Raw genomic sequence first — 26,640 nt, forward strand, 5'->3', positions numbered from 1 at the left:
TGGGAGTGGGGTCACGTAATTACCAATGTAGCTGGCATCAGGAATCAGTCTCTTAGGGTTTCAGCTAACAGTTATTCTTCAGAAGCAGAATATTAATGGTCACAGGAAGATATTTAGTCTCCTTTCCTTTGGGTGGATACTCCTTCTGAATATAGTTCATGATATGAAATGCAGAACAGACTTATTAACTAAGAGTAACTCCAGTGAAGAATTTACAGCCTTATACTCACTTACTATTGAATTTTGCTTTCTGGGCAGACTCCCCTCTGAAGAATATGCAAAGGCAGATGAAAGGGATTAGACCCAGCTGCTTTCATTTCCTCCCACCCTCAATATAAAGAGACTATTCAAATCAATGCTGTGATGCTAACAGTGCCAGGTATGGTCTATCAGTTTCTTTGGTAGCCTCTTTTTATCCAAGGTTACTTCTATACAGCTTTAGCGAAGATGCCAGTGAATCAGTCCAGATGTTTTCCCTTCTTTAAGGAACAAATGTCTACTTTAAGCAGGCAACAAAATATACCGGAATCTCTAAGTCACATTAGCAAGTTACAAAAACAGCCTTTAAATTAAATGGTGTGCTGATTGGAAAATTAGTGTAAGTAGGTGCCAATAGAAAAAAAGCACAAATATAGATGAGGTAAGTGAGGAAAAAACTTACTTCTTTTATTGGAGTAAGTGAAACCAATAAAGAAATTCAATTGCTTTAATTTCCTCCCAAGTCTGGAAAAAAGGTATTTGGTAACAGGTTGGTTTGTATGAAAATCATTGAGAGAATGGTGAAAGTAGAATTTCATAGCAAAGTCCATGGTCCATACTCAGTTCCTATGAAGGTTTTCTCCTTTGTGCTCCTGAATTTCCCAGTTCACTGCACAGTTTCACTGTTCTACTAATACTTAATTGCTTTGGGTAGTCCCTGAAGTGAAGACACAAAGCTACCTTCAAGCAATCAAGAATGACAGGGTTATAAAAGGCTTTGAATATCAGGAAAGAGACATATTACTAGTATCAGTGCTACTAGTATTACTAGTATTAAAAGATTTTAAAGGAGATTCGATAATTTGATTTTTTGTTGTTTCTAAGTAGCTTGGCATATTATTACAGCCCTAGAAAACTACTGTAGTAGTAGGTTAAGGATTTTGTACACAGCATTCTTACTTCTACAAAACCAATCGATTCTGACCAGACTATTTAAATATCTTTTTCAATTCTTTTGCAGGGAGTCATTCTTAGTGGAAAGATGTCATTATGATGTGCATTTAGACAGTATAGTCCACATTTTCTTAAGAATCCTTCACTTTCACTAAATTTAGTTTCTTTAGAAATTGTGATAAGTTTACTCCTGAATTTAGTAAGTTTGTGTGTAGACAAATCTTAGAGATGTTTCCAAATACTCCTTCTTAGGGCTCTGATTTCTTTCCACTTAACTGGTGAACTCACTGAGCGTGATTCTGATTGGATTAATGTTAAAGTCAGTTGAGGCTTCTACTATAAGTGAGATGTACAATAATCTCCAAGTACTTTTGGTTTTCACTGAAATAATAGAAATTAGAGTCTTTTGGGCTGATTTGTTTAGCTGCTCTTGTAGATTTCAAGGGCTGAATTTCATTCTCGGAAAATCTTAGCTGTAGTGCAACCCTAGAGTGAAACTGTAATCCTTAGTGTCACTCTAACAATGTATTTGGCTCAGTAATGTCATCAGATATTAAAAGAAGGTGTAAAGGAGAAGGTTCCAGGATATTCTACGGGATATCCAAGAAATACACTTCTCTGAAATCTCTGTTTCATTGGAAATACCTATGAAAGTTGTATGAAACTCTCATGGCATTTCATTGTGTGAAAAAGATACAGATCACTGCAGCTTTTAACTCTCATTTGCTATGTATATTTATATATACATAAAAAGAAATGTTTGCTTTTAGGAAGAAGTGCCTGGTTTTCCTATTTCTTCATTGCTTACCTGCTCAAATTTTTTTTTTTTTTTACCTCTTCAGAGTGACAGCTTTACTGTTTCCCATCCCCAATAAATCTCCACCTACTTTTTGGCCTGAAATATATATCCTTCATCTTGAAAGAGCTTTAATATTATTTTGAAAGGCTGTCAGCATACCCATCTTCTGGAGAAATCTATGCTCAGAAGCGGAGCCTAGTGTTGAGGAAGCCAAAATCTTAAATACGTATTATCTTATACTACAATGTTTTCTGGAGCCAGAAGAAATCTACACTTTTGCAAATATAACAGTTTTTTTATGTAAAATCCCTCATAGTTCCACATTTCTTTTCTTTCCTCTGAAGCCACAGGAGACCTATGATATATATATACATATGTATATATGATACGTGATAATTTTGAGTGACATCAGGATGATTCAGAATATGGTAAATGTTTTATTTTGGTGGTGGAAAGGTGCTAGAACTCATGGCATGGATTGGACATTATCATGTAGTGACTTATGTCAGAAAAATAACAGTTTTAAAATAAATGTGTTCCCCTTCATATAGTTTTCTTCACATTTATGGCAGGACCTTACAATTTCTTTTCATACTGTTGATCAGGAATCAGCTTTCTAAATTTCCTAATTTTGGGTGTATGCGTCTCAAGGCAGAATTTGCATTTCTGGTCCTGATGTTGATTGATTTCTTCTGAGCCATGTATTTCAGACAGAAAACTTCTTCAACAGTCACATTCTGCTGCATTTTTCTCCTTAGGAAACATTAATTGGTCAGATTTCAATGTAAAGATAAATTTGCAGCTCCAAATGCCATATTCTAGGTTTGCTAGGTATCACACACTGAAGTGCAAGTAAATTATTTGCTTCAATGCACCACAATTTTAAATACACAAAGACACCACCCTTCTAATTAAAACATTTAATGTATAGTTCATTATGATATTGAACAAAAATTTGACCAGATTAACCATAAAAATGTAAAGATAGTATAAATATTTATTGGAACATATATGTGTAGGCATAGGTGCATGGGTTACACACAAGAATTTAATTGCAATATTTGTGGTGAACATCAGCTACTATTAACTCTAATTATGAGGCTCTTTAGAAAAAAAAAAGTCACTATAGAACTGATATGATGTGTAATTACTGCTCTTTGGAGCACTTTGAAGAGTATATATTTAAAGTTCCTTAATTTCTTTGAAAAGGTAATTCTCATTAAAAAAAAATCAGGTAAATTTTTTATAGATTATTTTTTAAATTCTTGTGCTGATCATTTTGTAAATTATACAAGACTAAGAATGTTTGAGACCTGTTAAATGGAGGCTAAATTTTTAAAAGTTATTGATTTGTTCTTTTCTATCAGTAGAAGGAACTATGAGATTGAGCAGGAAAATGTAGGTTATCCATTCTTCTAATGTCCCTTAGAAATAATTTCAGTTACCCGAGTTTGGCAATCCCATTCTGTGTAAAACTCCTAAATTAAATGAGTTCAATTCTAGCAGTGAGTCTTTCAAATAAGCTGCTATCACCTAGGATATATAACTATGTGATCAAGTACAGAGAGTCAAGAAAACCCTCTGTCAATGTTATGCGCTTGACAGGCAAAAGCCAGCTGCAGTTGAGAAGGCATGTAACTGAATCCATGTCAGCAGGGCACCAAGCAAAAAATAATAAGCTGTGCTAGAGCTCGGTGCTGTACCAAAGCATTTAGACGGCTTCTGGACTACTGGTGGCTCAGGTCAAGGAAGGCTGGAGTATGCATGGCTTTCAAACCCACTTGGAAGCAGCACACACAAAAGCAGATGAGGATAGGCCTTTCAACAATTCCAGGAGGATCAGAGAGTCTAAGAGGCCAAAACCATTTTAGTTCTTTGAAAACAGAGCAAAAATGAAACTCATCACAATAAGATGAACGTGTGGTCGCATTGAGGGTAACAACTATATTCCACATAATTTGGTGTTAGGGGAGGTTACTCACACAAGGTGATATTTGTGTTGCATGACACAAGCACTACATAATTACTTAGCTATAACATACCATTTTAATACTCATGATTGTTTAAAGATTTATTTAAATTACTTCTATTTTTCAGTGCCCTATTTTTCCTGTTGTCAATTGAATCGTGTGATTGATAATGAATAAATTAATGGCGCCACTTTCATTTTACAGATATTGTGTGATAGCTTGTGCAATACAGAACTTTCCCTCTTTTGGTAAGGAAGTTGAGACATACATAAATTGACGTTCTGGAGTCTTCAGCATTTATACACAGTATACCAAATACCAGAGCATAAAAAGCCTGTAATCTAATACAATAAATTGCAGTTGTACTATCAATCTTTCGGTAGAAACAGTTATTGCTCAGCTAGATATCATTTAATAGTTTCTTATGGACCTGAGTGACTCATGTACGATTTAAAGCTGCACATAATCTCTAAAGTAATAGAACAGAAGTATGAACATAGTGTTTAGGTATAGAATGAGTAATATATATAGTCAAAAGTAGGTTATTTACATAGAAATAAACTATAGGTAAAAATATCTATGGGCTTAAGAGAACTGCAATATAAAAAGGAAGTAATACATGTCACTACGTTATAGTAACTGAATTATAAATCCCTTTCATTGTTCAACAACAGAAAATGAAAAGGAGGAGAGAATTTTTTTAAAAAAAAATAAAGAAACAGTGTTTTACATTAGCCACCATGTAATCTTTGTTATATTACTATTCATCACAAAATAATTCTGCATGGGAAATCTGAGAGGTACTAACTTTTGACGAGGTAAGGCCTATAGGTGCAAATGGTAGTTTTATTAGACCACCTACAATACTTGGAAAAAGTAGACAAAAATTGTCTGGGTACAAATTTGTTTTGGCACAAATTTGTTTTGGGCAAACAAATCCTTTTCCATGTCTGTTATGATCAACAGATTTCGAGGTTTGCTTCAAATTCAAACAATTGCTCTGAGTAGTATATTCAAGTGGTCTAATAAAAACATGAACCTCATTTACAAACCTTACCTTGCCTATGTCTTTTCACGATCACGGCTGCGACAACACTACTGCCAATGTTGTATAAAGGTAGATGATTTCCAAGGGGAAAAAAAGGAATTCCTAAGTATTTCTGAACATATATGATGCTTATCAGAAAATAAATGAATGTCAGTACAACTAAAAGCTTGCGTCTCTTCCTAGAATTAGGCTTAGCATCTACAAGGAGTAATGGATCAGGAAACAAAACAAATTTTGTATAGCTCTAAACTGATGGGACAAATTTCTATGTAGGGTCTTGGCTTTATATTGTATCGTCCTTTAGGTCAGATGGTTTTGTACATAGATCAAGTTATACGACCTTGAGTACTGACAGATGTCAGCACCATGACATCTGAGCTTTGCTTCTGCCTTTCTTTAAGGGACTGTGACAGCTTTGTTAATGTTGATAAAGCGTCAACAAAAACTTTGTGGGGAAACCGTCCAGAGTGTCTCAAATTATCTTTACAACTCAATGACAAATAGCAGGTGCATCCAGTGAGATCATACTGGATTTTGTACTGCTTGCCCACTTGGAAAGGTTGCCTCACCCCTGCTTCCTCTGTCACCATCAAGTCCCTGCCCTGTCAACATCCTGTCCTAATTTTAAAGGCACATTGGGTTTTTTTCCTTTTCCAGTATCCCAAAGAATATCTACACAATTAAAGAAGATACTTTAGCCATTAATACTCTTCAGGGCAAATTACATAGTAAAGCTTCTTAAAAGTTTATTGCTTATATTTCCAAAATAAGATTAATTCATGATATAATCACTTAGAATTTTGCAATCACTTTTGTTACTGACCTTACCCACCTCTAAAGGAATTGAACTTATAATGAAAGATTGAAATAGGTGCAAATGAATTCAGTGCCGAGCTCCTCCTTTGTCCCTTCATTCCTTTCCATCACCCTCCTACTTTGCTGTATTGTCGTGTGTTAAGAATGTGCATTATCACAACTGTTTCAAGGTCACATGTTTCAATAGACGATATTAGTGTAGTTTCAGGATAGTCAATAAAATGAGGCTATTTTCCCCTGGTTGAGGATATGGTTCAATATCGAGGGATATTTTCTGTTACAAGCAGCTGGAGTTTGTATACATATCCATCCATTTGAACAAATATACACCATTATATTGACTGAAGAAGCATTGTGATTATCAAAAGAGTAATCATTATTCCCATGTAAACTGGATAAATCTAATAAAAAATTAAAATGTGAAAAAAAAATGTAGTTGAATGATTAGATGACTGGTGACTGTGTTTAAATTATGTCACATGGCACATCATTAAACAGTAAAGGTAGCTAATATATCCAAGGTAATTTTTTGGTGACTATAATTGTTAAAACTTTTAAAATAAAAATATAAATGTCTAACTATTGCACAATACTTGCAAAGTTTTTGTTTTGCTAAAATCTGCTTTCCAGATCAACAACTAATCATAATATATATTCATAATATTTATGTTTTCATCCTTTTATACAAAAAAACCTTCAGTGTTGTACATACTACCTCATGTATTCTACATATAGAATAATCTAGAAAAAGAATTCCTTAATATTAATAAAAATTATCTATAATGTCAAGGTTCAGTTACTATAAAATGTTGTTTTAAGGTAACTCCACCCAAGACAGCTACCATTAAGGAAGAAGATAGTAATAAGTAAAAAGGAAGTCATACATACAAGGTACTCTTAAGAAAAACACAAGAAGGATCAGCCATCCAACAAACAAAACAAACCTATAAAACAAAGAAATCAGTAGACAATTTTTCATTCTGCTTGCTTGAAACTTCTCTGAAGCAAGAAGGTTTACAGCTCCAGAACACGCACAACCCTTTAAATAGTATCCCACCTATAACCAGGTACACAGTCTCTCCAGAGAGTCTGATATGAAGAAGAATGAGACACCACAGGTCTGTAATTACAGTCTTTGCGTCACATGAACTTTCTAGGTGTGGAAACACTAAATCAGCCAAGAACTAAGGAACCTGCAAGGTTGTTTCTAATTTAACTAGTTAGCAAAGTATGACCACGTAGACTGGATTTCTGATTTATACCAAGAGTAGGCACATCCTGACAAATGCTTAAGATGAATAGAACTGTATTATTCATCATATGTAACACAGATTTAATGCCTTTTAATGACCAGCTTCTTATCATAAAAATATATTTACATGATGTCTGTGAACAAGTATCCTTGTAGCAAAACCTGATGTTTATTTATACAGGAAAAGTCTTGACCCTACTGCACATGTTCCCTCCAGGAGAAAGTAAACATGACTGGTACTCTTTACATAAAGAAAAAGGAGTAAAAAAATCTGAAATAAACCCCACACTTCTCTTTGGCGTTCATTCTTCCTCGTTCCTTTCTCCAATTCTTGTCTCAGATATAATCAAAATGATTAATATGCAAGGAAAATCTCAGGGCAAATGGGATCAGCTGATAGCAGAGACTTGCTGAAGTCAGTGCTATTCAGATTTAAAACTTACATCAAGCTGTGGACTGGCCCTGGACAGATTATCTCCAGAGAGTCTCTGTTGAACAACATCATGCTTTTTTCTGTGCCTGGTGGTTTAGACTACAATTCTTTGAGAACAGAAAAATGCATACCTCAAAACGTGGCTGTTATTTCATCCTGAATGCTTTCTATAACTGTAGCCTCTTTTATCACTGCCAAAGCTTTACATCTCGCACAAAACCAGGAGACAAACTTTTAAATAAGGTCAGCCTGTACTTTAGGATACTTCTCCTTACCTTGATATCCGTGACATATTTACTTTAAAAATATACCTACCTCATGTTATTAGTGCAAAAAGATTTACATTTATTTGCATTACTTATACATACATTAAAGTATACTGATGGCATTCAAAAATAAAGAATATCATGTAATACCTTTACTTTTACCTATGGATTTGGTGAAATGGTTCCATGAAGAAAGCATTTCCAGACAAAAAGAGAATAAAGAAGAGGAGAGAAACAACAGTAAGAGTCATGAGTATATGTAAATGCAATAGTATCTGAACATGAAGAGACAAAGTATAAGGTAAGTGTCTGGAGACAAATGGAGATGCAATCTGTTATATTAGGGATTTAGTTTATTTTTTTCCAATCATGTACATGCAGAGAAACACAGAAATAACCCATGCTTAGATAAGAAAGAGTGACACGAAAGTAACATGGACAATGGGTTAGGAGGAAAAAAAATCACTGATTTCATCAGGTTGCAAAATTGTACTCTCAGCATTCCAGAAGCCAGGAGCAGGTGCTTTCTGCACATTTCCAATCAGCCATGCATTAATGTAAATGGAATCTTCAATGTGTACAATGTGACAAGATGAGTATCTTCTTTCAGCAGCTATCTGAAGAGTGCTCTTGTGCTTCGTTTATCTTTTATAGAATCACCCGTAATTGTATTTTCTGATAAATACATGAAATTTTCTTAATCACCTTCTCATTTCTCTCACCTCTTTTCAGTTATTGTATTGCAAGAGGGGGAGTTGAAGAGGCAGGAAGGACAAAAGCTTTCGGAGCAAACAAAAATAATAATAATGAAATAAGAAAAGATGTGACTAAAACCGTGTGTTTATTTGCAGCCAAAGACAGCTTTCAAGCATTTGCCCATCGTTTGCAGTGATGGATTCAAAGCAGCTACAGAACAAGAAGAAACAATGAAAGCAGAGTGGAAAAGGAACAGAGCCCATACCTTGGTCGCCCATCATCAGGTGCGCCAGACCTTGAAGGGAAACAAGAGCACAGTCAGCAATGAACAAGGGAGCACGGGAAGGTGGTGTTGTCACAGTGACAAAAATGTTTTGTGACAGGCATCTGTTTCCTATGAGATGTCTGTATCACAGAGGGAAATCAAAGAGCATTTTTCAACCACTGGTTGGAATGCTTTGGGCTACGAGTAACAGAACTGCAATTCAAACACTGGGTGCTGTTTTATTGTGTATTTCTTCTGTGCAGTAGTTGCAATGACAGAAAATAATAAAATGCTTTCAAATCCAACCAATTCCTTTAATATTCCATCTGTCTTTATCATATTTTGATTATATTGTTTTGAACACTTTGCTGGGAGGACTTCCTGTCCTCTACATGTGAAATGACATTAAAAACCTGGAGAAGTGTAAACCTGAAAAATGGGCTGGGTCTGATCTTTTTCCCCTCATAAAAATGAGTATTTCAGGTATTTAAATAAAATTTCTTCATCACATTGAAATGATAATGCAAGGGATGTCTCCTTATTTGTGTGAAATGTGACAGTAGAATGCATTTGTTCCAGAGAAGGCAAATTATTACATATGCAATATAAAATATATAGCAATAAAGAAAATTTAAGTGACAGCTTCTGAAGCTACTTCATAAATCTGTGAGAAATAGATTTTGCTTTATATTTGTATTGTGAGACGAAATCCAATCATACCAGTATAGGTCTAGTGACATTTCAAAACAGATGTCCATAATGATAATCACTCAACCAGAGCCAAACTTCATTACTCTTTAACCAAAAATATTCAGCTTTTTAAATTCATGGTAATAAAATGATACTTATATTCTCATTGAGAATAATGTGATGTAGGGAGAACATTTTTCTGGAAATATGAAGGTTTTTCACATTTTATGTCTGGTTTAAAAAACAGGCTTATTCTTGTTGAACTTATCTGGTTTAGATTCCATTTTAGAAGTTATTAATTGCTCAGGTGTTAAACGTGCTCCTCTTCTCCAACAACTACAGAAAGTGATACATTGTTTTCTTATTTGCAATGAATTAAAATAAATTCACACAAAGAAGGTGTGCAATAAAATATTCTGCTCTTTATTGGAAAGCAGACTTCCTAGAGAGTTCCTGTGATTTGTAATTCACAAAGAAAATTAGGTGCACAAATGACTCATAGTATTTGGGGGGAGTTCAAAGAAGATACTCCCAACTGTAATCAGTCTTAAAGGATTCATATCATATCTGTTCCAAATCTCAAGTGATGTTCCAAATAGACTAACAATGGTTTTGCTGAATTAGGGCTTTTTACTGTCACCCTTTTTAGAGTCGTAGTTAAACTGAAAGGCCTGATGTGCCCAGCCTCTTGTGCAATAGATTAAGTTTCCAAATGCAGCGCCCTGCAGCTGGTGGGATTACCTGGGGTTTATAGCAACATAAATGAAAGCTGAGTGTGATCCTGAAGGGATGCCTACATAAGCATTGCTTGGGAAACATCACACAGCTGTGCTGCAGTTCGCAGCTTGTGAAAGAGAGCAGAAATGTTTTCACATGTGTCCTTTCTCTGCAAATGTTGCTGCAAGAGAGGCATGCTGAATACGCGAAGTATAAAGACCCACAGTCAAGCTTCAGTCTTTTAATGTTGGACATCCTTGCTTGGATCCCTTGCTGCATGGCCTTTTGGAAGCAGTAGTCTTTTCATGTGATTACTTAACTTGTCTTTTGGCTTTTAACTTTTTGTGGTGGCAAATATAGTGAGAAATCTCAGACTTTTGACTTGACCTTAACTGTATTTGATAGAGGGAAGGTGAAACTAGTTGAACATTACACACCTTTTTCTTTAATATAATTGTGACTTTTCAGCAGCTACTTTATGTGACTGTTTCAACTTTTAGAAGGTGTGGAGCAAATCACTGTCATGTCTCCTAGGCGAATGCAAAGAAGGTAATCTCTTATTAGCTTGCATTTAAATATGATCTTTACAGCTATAACGACCTAAACAAAAGGCCTAACCTCAGGAGATCGCCACTGCTTGATAGCTACTATTTTTTGCTAAAATGATATGTGAGATTGGTCAGTTGCAAATACATGATTCTTATATAATTTGAAAAAAAATGTAAATGGCAGAAGTGCCTCTTGAAAACATCATAGAAACCACTTGAATTTTAAGAGTCACTTGCAGTGCTGTTCAACTAAAAAAGGAAGTCAAGTGAATGTAAAAAAAATACACTGCTCAAACCAAACATCTATCAATTAAAAAAATTAGTACTAGTCCTCAAGAGACTGTATTTTGTTTGACTCTGTATGTTACTTTATTTGTGAAGCAGTAAGGTTACTTATACTTACTTACTAAAAACACATAATGATACTTACCTTATTTTATATTTTTGCAATCTATAGATGCAGGCTATGGAAGAGTGAAGAATTACTCTTACTGTACCTGTGCAATCCACAGAGTGGTTTAAAATGATACAGATAAATCAACCATGATAGCAATCGCTGCTAGATTTTCAAAATGACAGTCTGCTTATAATAGTGAATACTGCAGTGGATAGTCATGGAAAGTTCTGGCCTTAACTAGCCACATATAGGCATACCATACATTGAAAATATTCATTTGTGCACCTCTACTTCATAAGCAGAATGATAAAAGCCTTTTCTTTGTGAATTAGAAATTCATGATTTAGTAGGAATGACTCATGTGTGATCCACTCCATCTTTATACTGAACTTGGCTCTGAGAGGAGGGAGTTAAGGGGCACAGGATGGGATAGTGGAAGTGAATATGAAGATAGGATATTTTCATAATTTGGTGTGTGAGTTTCATGCAGAGCACAGGCCAAAACAAAATTTAAACATGGTAAACCTGTGATGAACATGTCCAGCTCTAGCACAGTTCTTGTAAAATGAATAAAATGTAGCCTCTTCATACCAACAATATATAAAAAATTAACTCTGTGAATATTAAATCCTTCTGTTTTCTTATGTAGCAGAGATGCTCAGATATCACAGAAATCAAGGATGAAAAATCTTGGTTTCCAAATTGTGCTTTGCATACACCATTTCTATGCTTTCATTCTTTACATATACATTCTTTGTAACCTTAATGTATGCATAAGTATCCAGACTTGTGTTGGGATAAATTTAAGGTTGCAGTTTTAAGAATTAGGTTCAGTTAAAGTCTGGATTAACTGTTATCCAGGCTTTATCTTGTACTGCTGTGCATAAATGAATACGTGAAATGAAACTGAACCTCCTTATCTAGTTATACCGATCCTAATTCACATTTGAGACTCATGTTGACACCAGTAAGAATTTTATGCACAGATCAAATATAAGATTAGATGCTTATTTATAGGTTTTTATGTTTTTCAGTTAGAATTCCTATTCCAGTGTTGTTGAATACATTTTTATTTCACAGTGAAAAGGAAATTGTATTGATATGTATGTGCATGACAGTGCACACAATTAAGGCATCAGAATTGTTTAAATTTTCTTTCTTCTACTGGTAACGTACATTTTAATAAAATTGCACAGCATCGTGTATGTGTTAAATCTGAGCACCTCTCTTTGCCCTTGAATACAGTAGCATAGAGAAATGCAGTACCAATACTTCCAGGCTTTTTTAGAAAACGGCCTCTGAACAAGCAGGCAGTGGCCCACGGTGACTTGAATCCTGAATGAACTCAGGCCCCACAGGGGTTCACTACAGGACCCTGGGTCAGGGTCGTGCCAGGGCAGACACTTTGCATATGAGTTAGCTTACAAAGTCCTTGATTTAAAAGTAGTTTTTAAAGTATTGGAAAAAATAAAATAAAAGTTATTGCTCAGTTTAGATAGATAAAGTAATAGATAATCATTTATTCAGTATGCAAAGATTCAGCCCAGAGAGACTTTTAAAAGCACTTGTACATAAAAAAGTACCTGCACCTTTTGGCTTATAAGCAAAAAGACATTACTGATTACCAGCAATAACTGATCTGTGAAGCATATTCTGGACCTTTAAAACTATGATATATATGCACACAACATGTTTTACCAGCTAATAGACTTACTTACCAATATTCAGGCTAGGTGGCATTGTGCTTTAGTTTCCACTGCCCTGTGCCATACTTTCTTTAAAGGGACTTAATTATATATCGACATTATTGTTAAACTCACATGCTGCTTCTTTCACAATGTCCAAAAGGCAGAGTGCATTATGTTGAAAAGTTAGACAGAAAAACCTTTTTCCTAAAATTTTGTGCTGTAAGGGTATTACAGTAAGCAAGATTTATAGTATTAAAGAAAAAAGCACTTTACATTTTCCTAAGCAGTTAAAAGATAGGTATTTAACATGCATTACATTTTCTGATGAGGATTTATGCTCCACACTAATGAAATTGTTTTTCATACAGAACATGAGAAAATATCAGTCCTTCTGCAAATCTCCTGAACGATTTTGAAGGGTGATATCAGTCATACGAGTATAAATCCCATTGTTTCAGTGGGGACATTCTGGAATCACACCAATAAGGCCAAAATTAAAATGGAGCTTTGTTTGGGTTCTGTATGGAAAAAGAAATCACACTTGTTTAATAAACTTGTATACCTTTATCTGTAAATAAATGCAACTTACCGTGCTGAATGATATGCGCACTTTTATAACATTAAGCAGAAGGGAAAAAAACCACTAAACAGAAGGGAAAAACAAGAGCTTAGGAAAATAAGGTAGAAAGCACCCACCTTCCACATAGTTGTCTTCTGTAAGCACATAACAGGGAAGGAGAGAAAAGGAAAACATTCATTAAGCAGCATGCAGACTGGAACTTGCCATTGCATGTCTTCATCATGCAAGGCATCAAACACAACATGCAAGTGCTCCATTGCTACAATCCAGAGGGAAAAACAAAAGCACCAGGAAGCAGTGTTTCCTCTATTTAACAAAATTTACGTGATATGAAATAAAACAATACTGTTTCCAAAATGCAAAAATTGTACAGGATTTACTGCAGCTCTTTGTAAGTTCAAGTATTATTAGTCATTAATCACAGGATCTTCTTCTAAGACTTTTATAACTATATATTTTAAAGCCATCAGTCATTTGTGATAAGGATTCTAAATTCATTTGCTTCTACTTTCCCATTCTGAATTTTCCTTAATGACCTGTATGAAGTAGATGATTTTAAACAGATTGAACAAGATAACTTAAATTTTAGAATATGCTGTGAAGATGTTACCACAGGCAGCGTTGCTGATCCTGCACTCATTACTGAGGCACTCACTCTGGGCATTGGGTCAGCTCTCCAAATTCGGTGTGGAAAAGCTGTCATTTAAACTGGGTGGAATAACTCAGAATTGTAGGATCATGTCCCACAGCACTTGGCAGCATCAGAAACTTGCACATCTTAAAAAAATCAATCCATTAACTGCCTGGTACAGCTAGCAAAGGCCACAGAAATCTCAGACATGGGTTATTTCCCCAGATTAGATCAAAGGGCATTTTGCCTAAGTAAAAACTCCTATCAACAAGCAATAATTTGGCCTTTTATCCCCAACTCAACATCAATATGGGGTACAGGAAAGAAGGTTCCCCCAAAGCCTACAAAGCAAGAGGGGACTAGGAACTGAGTCTCAGCTAATGAAGTGGAGAGAATTTAAAGTTATGAAACAGGCTCAGTGTCCTAGTACTCATGCTAGTCTCTACAGTCCTCAGCTCCTCCACCAGGTAGGTGATTCTGAGGGAGTATGTCTCTGTTGCCCATTATAATTTTGACTGAGGAGAGGATAGGAGAGTGTACAAAGATATCTCCGGGGAGAGAGAAAATGGGAAAGGTAAAATGACAAAGGAAAAACAACACAGAAGTCAAGGAGATGGACTGTGCGAAACCAACAAAGAAACGGGGAAGGGTGACAACACAGCAATCTGCTTGGGAAATCTCTTCCTGCAGTTTGTGCCATCTCCACCACCACTTCCTGGTGAGTAAGCACTCAGAAACAATTGCAAATTGAAGACCAGTTCTGTCATTGCAGGTCAATTCTCATGGAGTCTTCCTATAGGAAAACACCTTTTCACGTGACCAGTAAGAAATGCTATCTAAACTAATTTGTATATATTGCAAACCAGGAGTCAATAAAACAAGTTACACCAAACTGGGCTCACTGATACTTCCTAAGCATAGCAATTTCCTGCCAGAATGTGTCCCTTTTCATAATGAAAAGCCTTTATAAGTTAATGCCACAAAACACTGAAAAATCTCATCATAACTAGACAGTATTCCAATAAATAATTGGAAAAATTTACCACTTTAAAAATAATAACTACTATAAATGATGAATACTAAGGGTTTAGGACTCTCAGTTTTCAGCTGTAATACTCAGAGGTCAGACCAGATAAAGTTATTTGGCTTATGACATATCAAAACACCTTTTCCATGCACACACTCTAAAATTAGACTTCTAAAATCTCACTGCCTGAAATTTTAGTTTGTTATGAAAGTGCAAAGGGTATGTACTGTTTCATACATTTAGGAAAGTAAGAGGTCAAAAAGCAAAAAAATATGAAAAGCAGCATGCTTGTTGTGACTAAATACCTGAAGATCAACAAATTGAATAAAGTTCACTGAGAAAAATAAAAGCACCCAATTTCACAAGATAAAGATATTATGTTCTATATACAGTGTAAATTACAGTGATATTTGGGCTATTAGAAATAGCTACTTGTAGCTAAACTTTTCTGAAAGAGCTTTCTTCCTTTAACTACATATAGTAATTTCCTTTCTTTAAGTAAAAAACCCCTCAAATTTAATGAAAAATAAATTAGTTATTTCAGTTGTAATATAACTTCAGTCTCCTTCATCTAGTCCTGGTTACCGCAGTGTCAGTATATAGCAACACCAATACTGTAATGACATCCTTTTGGATGGCTGTATTTAGCTTAACATGATCACTAAAAACCAACACGTGAACTTGCCGAAAGGCCAGTTCTGTTGCCTATGTCAAAGGGATAGTTCTGAAAATGACATCACAGGCAGCATCAGATGGTTAAACTTGTCTAGTTACAGGGTTTAGCATATTTTGTTTTATATCATGGGTCCTATTCTTAGCAGTGATCGGTATGTCTTTTTTGATGACTGTCACCAGAAAGATTTACACTAGTTGAGCAGCTTCCCCTAAATGTCTGACTGATTAAACTTTTAAGTGATAGTAAATTAAACTGTCAAAACATTTTGAATTAAATACAATTGAAAGTGTTGAATTCCTGCTCTGTGAATAAAATAGTGTATATAGACAAACCCCTATACACTAGTAAACAGCAATGAAAATTCATTTCTCCACATGTTTTTGTCATGGTAAGTTAAACCATCTTAAACAGTTTTGCAATCCAAGAAAAAAAATTAGTTCAGCTTCTTTATGGTACTTTACAAGGTTTTTACATTAGATTAGCACTGAGCACTATTATTTATTTAAGGTCTTTTTTTGTGACAGCTGATATATTTCCATATCACTAACACTTTCCTAGACTTCCCTGATTCCCCTGTTCTTCTAAGCACAGACTAAGAAGCCAGAAGACCCAAATTCCAACTTTGCTTTTTATTCATTTTGCTTACTCCATCCACTGTTAAAAAAAAAAAAAAAAATAGGGAAACTCTTTGAAAGACATGTATACTATCAATGTGTTAATTTTTCAGTTTGGAGGGAACAAAATTTCCCTCATTTAAATCAGGAGTAACTGTATTTATGCCATTACAGTTGCACTGGTGTAAAATTTATGTACCTGGAGGATACTAGAGCTGTATTACACATTTCTGTCACTGCTGATGATTTAGCCACCCATAGTCTGAATTTACCCACATTTACATCCACCCACACTAGAGGACCTTATTGTCTACTGAGTAGCTCTGCTGGCATCAGTGGAACCAGAGGCTTTCAAGACCCAAAGTACCATCTCCTAGCTGCTGTAGGCATTGGCACAAAATGGCCTGTAGCCTTTTCTGCACCACCTAATTGTACCAATGATTTTGTCCAATGCACAGCCCAGGTACAAGACAAGGGGGTAAAAGGGACTGTCAGTGCAAGAGCAGAGGAGCTGAACAGCCTTGCAGCCTCCACTAGCAACCGGACGACTGTCCAGAGGTAACCTCTTCAGCTTTGTAACTCCTAGTAGATGTGAAAAGTCCTCTGTTGTCACATTGCACTGAGCTACTCACTTGAAGAACTAGACAGGTCTTCATCCACTGCAAACGTTTATTTCCTAGGCCTTCCCCGCCCCCACCAACAACGATACTGAATTGCACTGCTAATTTCTGTGTTTACAACCTAATTCCTTTGGCCAAATTCTGCTCTCAGTGCTACTGGTGTAATCTGTTGACTGCACATATTGAGCCAAATATTCAGTTGATTTAAATCTGGTGTGACATGGTTGAAATCAGTAGAACTATACAACTTACACAGGCTGTGAATATGTCTTATTATCTTCAGATGAATTGTCTCAGGCTCTCCCTACTGACTTGAGAGCAGAATCTGCTCCATATTTTTTGCAGCAAATGCCCAATCAATTGTAATTATTTTAGCATATTACTATGATTCAGTGATATAAAAATGGGAATAATGTTTTTACAGGATATTTTTATTAATTCAAGAATTATTTTAATATTTGGTGATGCTTCGTGGAAACCTTGATTTTTTTAAAAAAACAAGTGACTTCATATGTTTTGTGGTTATCTCTGCTATTACATTTTTTCTTCTGATAGAATATTTACACCTTAGCCAGAGAGCACAGTATTTGTCCTGACAATTGTATAAGAACAGTATTTTCATGATAAACAGATGAAACAGTACATTAGTATTTTGAAGTTACAGAAATAGCATTCTAGAAATAACAAAATAAGAAATAGCATATTAGAAGTGGCATTTTTATATTTATTTTTTTCCTCATCAAAATTATAGTTCAAAATCACATTTAGCAACAATGAAGGGTATGATATACCACAGACATAGTTTATGAAATTTCATAAGATGTTCAGTAGTATGAGTAGTGGGAAGTAGCCTAAAATAAAGCTTATATTTATGCAGGTGTCTTGCAATAAAAATGATGGCTAGAAATTTAAGATATGATATTTTGTTTTCTCAAAGAATATTGCATAGGTATACTTCTCTATAAATTTATCTACTTAAAAATACTGTACTGGAATATGTAATTTCAAGAGGCAGCTTTTTCTATGGGACTGCACCCAGCATCTCTTGGATAGTGTAACTTAGCCTGTCCCATCATCTTCTCAAGCTGTTAGAGATACTGTTGTACTTAACACATGGTTCAAAAGAAAATATTCAGAAAAGGTATGAAAACATGAAGTATGTTATGAAGTATGTTGTAAAGCATGAACAGTCATAGTCTCAGTAACGACGAATTAAAGAAATACATTGAAAATCTGTGGCTATGAGCATTGGTCTTCCCAAGTGCTGTGTATCTGACAAATTCCATTACGATTTGTTGCATTTTTTGAAATGTACTCTTGAAAACCATTGTAAATATTGACTGTAATTATGAATAATTAGAAATGTATGATAAAGATACCTAGTACAGAACCCTGATTCTGTTGTAGCCTTCTGCTTGAATATGGAGTAAATAGGAAAGCAGCATTTCCTACAGCTGGGCTTCATGGAGCAAAATTTGGATTCATCTGCAAAATCTGCAAATCCACCAGAACCTAGGGAAGACATCCCAGGAGTCCCTACATTTCCACATGGCCCTATTAGATCTGAAGTCAATGTACAGCCTCTCACAGACTCCACACAGCTTTGGGTGGACCCATTCAGAGGACTTTCCAGTGCAGTGGGTAGAAATATAACAGGGACTCTATTGATTTTTTTGGTGGAAGGGAGAAATTTCAGAATAACAGGAGTCTGTGTTCTATCTCCATTTTCTATCTACACCTCTGTGAAGATCTCTTCTTTTCTGGAATGCCCTGTATGAGACTCAGGAGAAAGGTGCAATATGGTCAGGAGCACAGATGACCTGTCTTGACCAAAAATGAGGATGAGGCTTTTTGCCAAATGAGGAACATTAGGGCACAATTAGATGTTTCTGCCAACTGGTACAAGACAAAGCCATCAGCCCAAATTCAGTACGCCTCTGTAAATTCTACTAACATTCATGAATTTACTCTAGGTGAGGCCACCTTTGCTAGACAGTGCTATGTATCCCAAATGCCTTGAGAATTAAATAATGACAAGCTCATTTTAGTTAAGCTACTGTAGATGAGCTCCTAGTGTGAAGCAGCCACTAAGGGGGGGGCAATGCAAGTCTTGAATGCACAGGCAAAGAAACAACGAACAGAAATAGAAAATGGCATTACTTTTTGTGGCATAACTAAAACCATTACTGTGTTTAGTTCCAGCGTTCATATATTCAAAAGGAAGTAAAAAATGAAAGAGGTTTCAGAAACAAACTTTTCCCACAGTCATTCTTGGCATTAAAAACCTAAGAAAACTCAGCAACCATGTCTTACAATGAAAACCCTGAGATGCTCAATCTATTGAATACATCAAAGGCAAGATTAAGAGGTGTCTTGAACCCAGCCTGTAACTATCAATGTTGGGAGAAAGATTCTTGATACCTGGAAGTCCTTTCAACCAGATAAATGCTGGGATCAGGAGTCAAAGTTCCAACTGAAAATAAGATGAAAATTTTCAGTGAAGATAAAATAAGCATTGGGAATACTGGGGAGTCCTTCCCTGAAGTCTGAAGACAGAGCCTTTGTCTAACAGAAACTGCATCTCAATCATTGCTTTTGGGCTGCAGTATAAAAATCACTGGAACAAATTCCGCCTCTTGCCGTTTCGCAGGTCAGGTTAATATTTTCGTAGCAGTACATTCTGGCCATAACTTGTATGAATCTATGAATTTTCAAATGAGAACAGAAACCAAGCATAAACCACAGCAAATACTTTGACACTCTGTTAAACACAAAAACATTCAAATAAATTGTTTTCTCACAACCAATCTCTGCATCATTTGCACAAAGAGCTCACTGAGAAAAGTTTCCCATGAAGAATTCAAATATAATGGGTGAAAAAAAATCATTCAGATAAATCATTACTATAGTTCCCAATGGGAAAATATCCCCATCCCCAATTTACTTCTGCAACCTGTAATACTTTCTAATACCATCTCCAGCTGGCTACAGATCAAAACAAACAGAATCAAAATCAAGACATAATTAAATCAATACTCTTTCTGAGGCAACATTTTTTTGTGCTGCTTGGTTCCTATGCAGCTTTATCACTTTTCTACTGTTTATTATCACAAGTGTCTCAAACGTGAAATCATTCACCATTGCTTTAGTTTAATGTTATTAATCTGTGCTTACTTTATTGTTACACATTTTTAGATATTGCACATCTGAATAGACTTGTGCTACTTTGGAGCCACAGTAGATAACAAATAAGTACATCTGTGATACTTATATCTCCTTTTTCTCAGTCACTCCCTAGAACTGACATTTTTGGAAAGTTACTTGTCCTCTTCTTTTAGTAATTTTTACCATACTTCTAAATAAACTTGGACTGACTCAGGGGAGAGATCATGATGTAGATGTAAAAATGACTGGTTTTTAATTATATTACAATCCCAAGAAATTTGACTTTGGCCTTATTTTGCCACCTCATTAAATTTAATTATTTTTCTCCAAAATGGGTCTGGCTAGTCTCAGATGTACTAAACTTCAGACCTGCTTGCAATATGTCAATGCTTTAAAGAAATTTGCATCAGTCACTGCAACAAGTCTTCTTGCATCTGTGTCACGGCTACAGTAACCACAGCCAGGAATCAAAGGTTTTATAATAATTGAATTTAGTAATATTAATAATAGAGATAATGGAAGGAGAAATAAGTCATTTGCATAAGTGAAGGTGAGTCAAAGAATCATGGTCCGTTCCAGTGTTTTAATTTCCATGTATAAGCAGAAAATGAAACACAATGTAAATCTATGTATTTCACTCAGTAACCAGATATTCTTTCAGAACTGCTGCTCTTTTTCTATTTAGCCTCTGGGACTATTTCTCTGGATTGGAAACATTCAATTTCCATTAAAAATATCTGGGATTTGCACACTTTGATTTGTGCTTTTAGACATCTTCCTTGTAATCACTAGAGGTCTTATTTCCTATCACGGAGAACGAATAGACTAAGTAGAATTAAGGACTGACTGTATATGGTCCATTTTACAAGGCCTGTACATCTGCCCATAACTCCTCTTTTCTTCCTAGCACTATCATTATTCCTTTGGATTTTCTCCAGTATAGCCCTGTTTGGTACATGGCATGAAAATATATTTTCAGGATACTCCTATCAAAACCTGTCATACAGAATGAACTATTCTGGTTGGCAGAGAGTAATGTCAAGAACAGATTATGTTGTATAAAAGTGATGCAGGGTGACACAGGTATTTCTATTTTAAGAATATCTGTTTTGAAATTCATAAAATTCATAAAATGTATAAAATAACTTATTTCAACAACTTCTTTAAGAAACAGTTGTGAAATGATGAATAAAGATTTTTCAGAATTATTCATGCTTGTTTTGCTGTACATGAGAGTAGAAACTACCCCAATATATCTGATTCCTTGTTGTGCTGTGCTTTGTGCAGTCAATTATGTCTATATAAGAGGCTGCAAAATCAGGCCTCAGTTGCTATCAGAAGAAATCAAATCCCTGTCCAATCATCCTTTCAGCAAAGCTGGGTCTGTTAGACAATACAATTAATACAATAGGATTAGCTGAGCTGAGAGTGAATAAAAATGCTGTGCAGTGGTTGAACGGCAGAAGTAATTTTCCAATTGGATAGCAGCTTTACAGAGGTGATGATCCAGTGGATAACACGAACAGGAGACTCAAAGGAGGAGAGGTCACTATTTTGTCCATGAAAAGGATATTGTTTTTAGACAATGCTTCCTAAAACTTTTCTTCTGGTTTTGTATTGTATGGTGAACTGGCAGCTATCTACACTTTCACAATCTGCTGTGTAAATATAATACTTCTCCTTTATAATACTTACTAAAGGGTGATGACACATGACTGCACATTCTGAGATATTCACTCAGGCCCTGACTCTGTAGCTGGATATTTGTGCCTTCCCAGACGAGTGCAACACAAAAAATTACAGGACCGCATGCAAAACTAGCTGTATTTTTCAGAGTCACAGAATGATTTGGGTTGGAAGGGACCTTAAAAATCATCTAGTTCCAACCCCTCTGCCATGGGCAGGGACACCTTCCACTAGACCAGGTTGCTCAATTTGATTCACACGCTGCCTTTATACAAAAGTGAGGAATGTTTGTGTGTTATCAGTGATGCTATGACTTCAACACAGGTGCCTGAATGCAATTTGGTATGAAGTGTTCTTGAGAGTTAGCAGCTAAAAATGTAGAAGATGCACTGTACGCAATTAAAAATAGAGTAGCAATACTCAGAATCACTTTGTTGTATAGTTCTTTAGCTAGTCACCATAAAATTTTGGCTACTACTGAGATTAATTTTGTGGATGTGAACTGAGCTGAACCTGCCCTTGGAAGCCTTTAGAATGGTTCAGAATAAACTTTCTGCTCTTTTAAACAGGAAATTCCTCTGAAGTGAGTAGAGCTGTACTCTGGAAGTCAGCATGCTGCAACCAAGTGCTTAATTTGACATCAAATTAAAATTTAATCACAGCTATCTGTGACAGCAAGTGAACAAAATAGATATCTTTATTTTTTTTAAAGAACTGAACTTAATTTTCTCCTTTACTCATCTACAATCATTTCAATGCTAATGCTGAATGTTATTCTGATTAATTAGTAGTTATAGATAATGACAATGAAACTAATTACAAGAAATTTTACAATTAAAAATTTAACATTTCCTCACTTAAAATCTGGTCATCCTTACCTAAAGCAAGAATTTATGTACTTTTTATTTCCTCCATAGATTTTACAGGAACTGAGCAACAAATTTTTTTTTTTTTGTAGCCACGTGAAAGCCTGGATTGAGTTCCCATGTGTAAAGAGTACTTGCACACATTGCAGTCAGGAAACAGATGCTTTAGAAAGATTCTTGATTTTCATTAATCACTTTGATATGAATTGGTTAAACAGTTATTTTCTTGGCATAAGAATATATATTGTAACATTTATAAGGCTACTGAGTGATGTAAAAACCTTGAAGGTGTTAGTTTAGAAAGGTGACAAGGAGATACTATACCTGACATGCTTTCACAAAACCCTGATCGTATGTATATTATGGCTAGCTACATTGACTTTTCATATACAAGTGTTCCCATATCAGAACTGCACAATTAAAATTTCTAGTGGCAGTAGATGTTTCAAGTCAGTCACATTTTGGGGACGTCTAGAAAATGAACCCAAACCAAGTTAGAGCTAGTTCTTATCTTTCTAACATTTTAATCAATATCACATTCACAGATTCACAGATTCGCAGAATCACAGAATCACAGAACAACTGTGGTAGAAAAGACGTCTGGAGGTCATCTGCTCCTACCCCACTGCTCAAGCAGGACCACCTAGAGCTGATTGCCCAGGACCGTGTTCAGATGGCTTTTGAATATCTCCAATGTTGGAGACTCCACAACCTCTCTGGGCAAACTGTGCCAGTGCCCAGTCTCCCTTAGAGTGAAAAAGTGTTTCCTGATATTCAGACAGCACCTGCTGTGTTTCAGTTTGTGCCCATTGCCTCTGGTCCTGTCACTGGGCAGCACTGAAAAGAACCTGTCTGCATCCTCTATGCACCCTCCCTTCAGGTGTACATTAACATGACCCACCAGGAGCGTTCTCTTTTCCAGGCTAAACAGTCCCCAGCTGGGACTCTCATAGGAGAGATGCTCCAGTTCCTTCATCATCTATGTGGCCCTTGGTTGGACTCTCTCCAGTATGTCCATGTTTCTCTTGCATTGAGGAGCCCAGAACTGGACACAGTACTCCAGGTGTAGCCTCACCAGTGCTGAGTTGAGGGGAAGGATCACCTCCCTTCACCTGCTGGCAATGCTTTGCTTAATGCAGCCCAGGATACCACTAGATTCCTTTGCCCCAAGGGCATATTGTTGGCTCATGGTCAATCTGGTGTCCCCCAGGACCCTTAGGTCCTTTTCTGCAAAGCTGCTTTCCAGCTGGGTGTCCCCCAGCATATATGAGTGCATGAGGTTGTTCCTCCTCAGGTGCAGGACTTTGCACATCTTGTTGAATGTCATAAGGTTCCTGTTAGCCCATTTCTCCAGCCTGCCAAAGTCGCTCTAGGTGGCAGCATGACCTTCTGGTGTATCAGCCACTCCTCCCAGTTTGAGGGTTCTCCTCCTTACTGAGGGTACCTTCTGCCCCATCATCCAGATCATTAATGAAGATGTTAAACAGGATCAGACCCAGTATTGATTCCTGGGGTACACAGCTAGTCACTGGCCTTCGAGTAGACTTTGTGCCACGGATTATCACCCTCTGGGCCTGGCCATTCAAACAGTTTTCAAGCCACCTCAATGTCTGCTAATCCAGACCATACATCAGCAGCTTCTCTGAGATCTTATGGGAGACAGTGTCAAAGGCCTTACCGAAGTCCAGGTAGACCACATTCAGTGCTCTGCTCTCATTTACCAGGTCAGCCAATTCATCATAGAAGTTTATGAAGTTGGTCAAGCATGACTTACCCTTGGTGAAGCCATGCTGACTAATCCTGATGATTTTCTTGTCCTTAAGGTGCCTGGAAATGGTTTCCAGGATTAGCTGCTCCATCATGTTCCCAGGGATCATGGTGACTCTGATTGACCTGTAGTTCTCTGGTTCTCCTTCTTGCTTTTCTTGAAGATGGGGGTGACATTTTCATTCTTGAAGTCTTTGGGTACTTCTCCCAGCTGTCATGATTTATCAAAGATTATAGAGAGTGGCCTCGCAATGACATCTGACAGCTCCCTCAACATTTGTGGGTGCATCCTATCAGGCCCCATGGACTTATGTATTCCTAGTTTGCTTAATTATTCCCTGACCTGATCGTCTTGCTCCAGCCTTTCTTCTTTGGGACCCAGGATTCCTGAAGGTTGGTCTTGCTAGTAAAGGCTGAGGCATAGAAGGCATTCAGTAACTCAGCCTCTTCCGTGTCCTGTGTCACCAGGTCCCCTGTCTTGTTGACACTGGATCCATATTTCCCCTGGTCTTTCTTTTCAGTAATGTACTTACAGTGATCCTTCTTGGTTTTGACATCCCTGGACAAATTAATTTCCGTTTGGGCTTTGGCTTTCCTAACTTCATTCCTGGATGCTCGGACAATGTTTCTGTATTCCTCTCAGGCTATCTGTCCTTGCTTCGACCCACTGTATGTTTCTTTTTTGTGTTTGCATTTGGCTAGCAGCGATTTGTTCATCCACACAGGCCTCCTGGCATTTTTACCTGAATTCGTATTTGTTGGGATGGAACCCTCTGGTGCTCTGAGGAGGTGATACATAAATATTAACTGACTTTCTCGGACCCTCTTCTCTCCAGGGCCTTATCTCATGGGACTTTTCTGAGCAGATCTTTGCAGAGGTCGAAGTCAGCTCTCCTGAAGGCAAGTGTTGTAAGCTTGCTTCTCATCCTCCTCTGTGCTCTCAGGATCCTGAACTCCACCATGGTCACTGCAGCCAAGACTGCCTTGATCTTCACATCCTCATTGAGCCCTTCCTTGCTGGTATATGATGTCCAGAGGACTACTTCTCCTTGTTGACTCTGCTATCATTTGGAGGAGAAAGTTATCATCAGTGCAGTCCAGGAGCCTCCTGGATTGCTTATATCCTGCTATGTTGCCGCTCCATCAGACGTCAGGGTGGCTGAAGTCTGACATGAGGACCAGGGCCTACAAACATGAAGCTCCTCCCATGTCTGTAAAAAGGCTCATCCACTTGTTCTTCCTTCCTGTCATCTTTGACAGTTCTTGAAGTCTTCATTATTACCTTTGTTCTTTCCTGAAAGACATTACTTGGATATATATTCTGATGCTCATCTTTAATAATTTTACATTTTTTTCTAAACCTACATTACCTTCAATATAGGTTACGTGGAGATTATTTTCTGTATCGTTATGCTGTGATGTACTTCATCTACCATAATGCATCAGCACAGTAGCATGTTGCCAATGAAAAAGTGGTAAAACATCTTTTCTATTGTCAGCTCTTCTACAGATGGCAAATTGTTCAGAGTGACAAAGATGTTGGCATCAAGAAAAATCAACATAGGATTCTTTAGTGAAGAACTATTTCTGGGCTAAAATTTTATCAGAACCAATTATAATAATAACTCACAAAAAGTTATCTTTGTGGTGTATTGCCTTGTAGTACATATTAAGGGGACAGTAGGGAATATTGTAATGACCTTTTATGGAACTGAGTCAAATAGAAGTTTAGAAAGAAATTAATGAGAACATCTAAATGAAGAGCTATAGAAGAAAATATCTGAGGAGACATAAATATTATTGGTTGAGTAATATGAAAAAAGATATCCATTAAAATGTGCTCTGACTGTATTGCTTAGGTAGCATTCTTTTGAGGTTACATCTTAAACATTATATAAAATGGTATTTCTCTATTATTAAAACACAATTTTAATAATAAGTGGACCAAGAAAACTGTCCTACAGGGGAAATCATTCTCTGTAAGGTAAATCCCAGTGAATAACAGAAATCTTGTTTGATTGTTGGCCCATTATTGAAATGAGTACACAAATCATCTGCTTCCTAGTTTTTATTCATGAAGAGGAGGAATAATTCTGAGGTTCCCAAAGTGGAAAAACTCCTACATCTAAACCATAATTAAAATTTCTCCCCAGCAGAGTATTTATGCCATTAGGCAGTTCACAGAGTTATAATAATGAAAGCAAGTATCGTGTATCATATAACCTATGTACTTTATCAAGTTAACAAAACTTCCAAATAAACCACAAACAT

General features: G+C 36.4%; 1 protein-coding gene across 26 annotated transcripts in view; it reads right to left on the minus strand.

The window, feature by feature from the left end:
• The window catches only part of NRXN1 (neurexin 1), a 735,374-nt gene that overhangs the window by 640,454 nt on the left and 68,280 nt on the right, over positions 1-26,640 (minus strand). For 18 of the 26 annotated variants that reach the window (XM_074863962.1, XM_074863982.1, XM_074863979.1 and 15 more), the window contains exons 3-4: positions 13,434-13,451; positions 8,698-8,727 (exon numbers count right to left, since the gene is read on the minus strand). The exons of 6 other annotated variants lie outside the window; for them this stretch is intronic. In XM_074863962.1, coding sequence (XP_074720063.1) covers positions 8,698-8,727; positions 13,434-13,451 — 48 coding nt within the window. The remainder of the gene's footprint in view (positions 1-8,697; positions 8,728-13,433; positions 13,452-26,640) is intronic. 2 more of the 26 variants (XM_074863983.1, XM_074863965.1) reach the window with 1 other exon arrangement.

This window comes from Strix uralensis, chromosome 3 (genome assembly GCF_047716275.1).
Source record: "Strix uralensis isolate ZFMK-TIS-50842 chromosome 3, bStrUra1, whole genome shotgun sequence".
NCBI lineage: Eukaryota > Metazoa > Chordata > Aves > Strigiformes > Strigidae > Strix > Strix uralensis.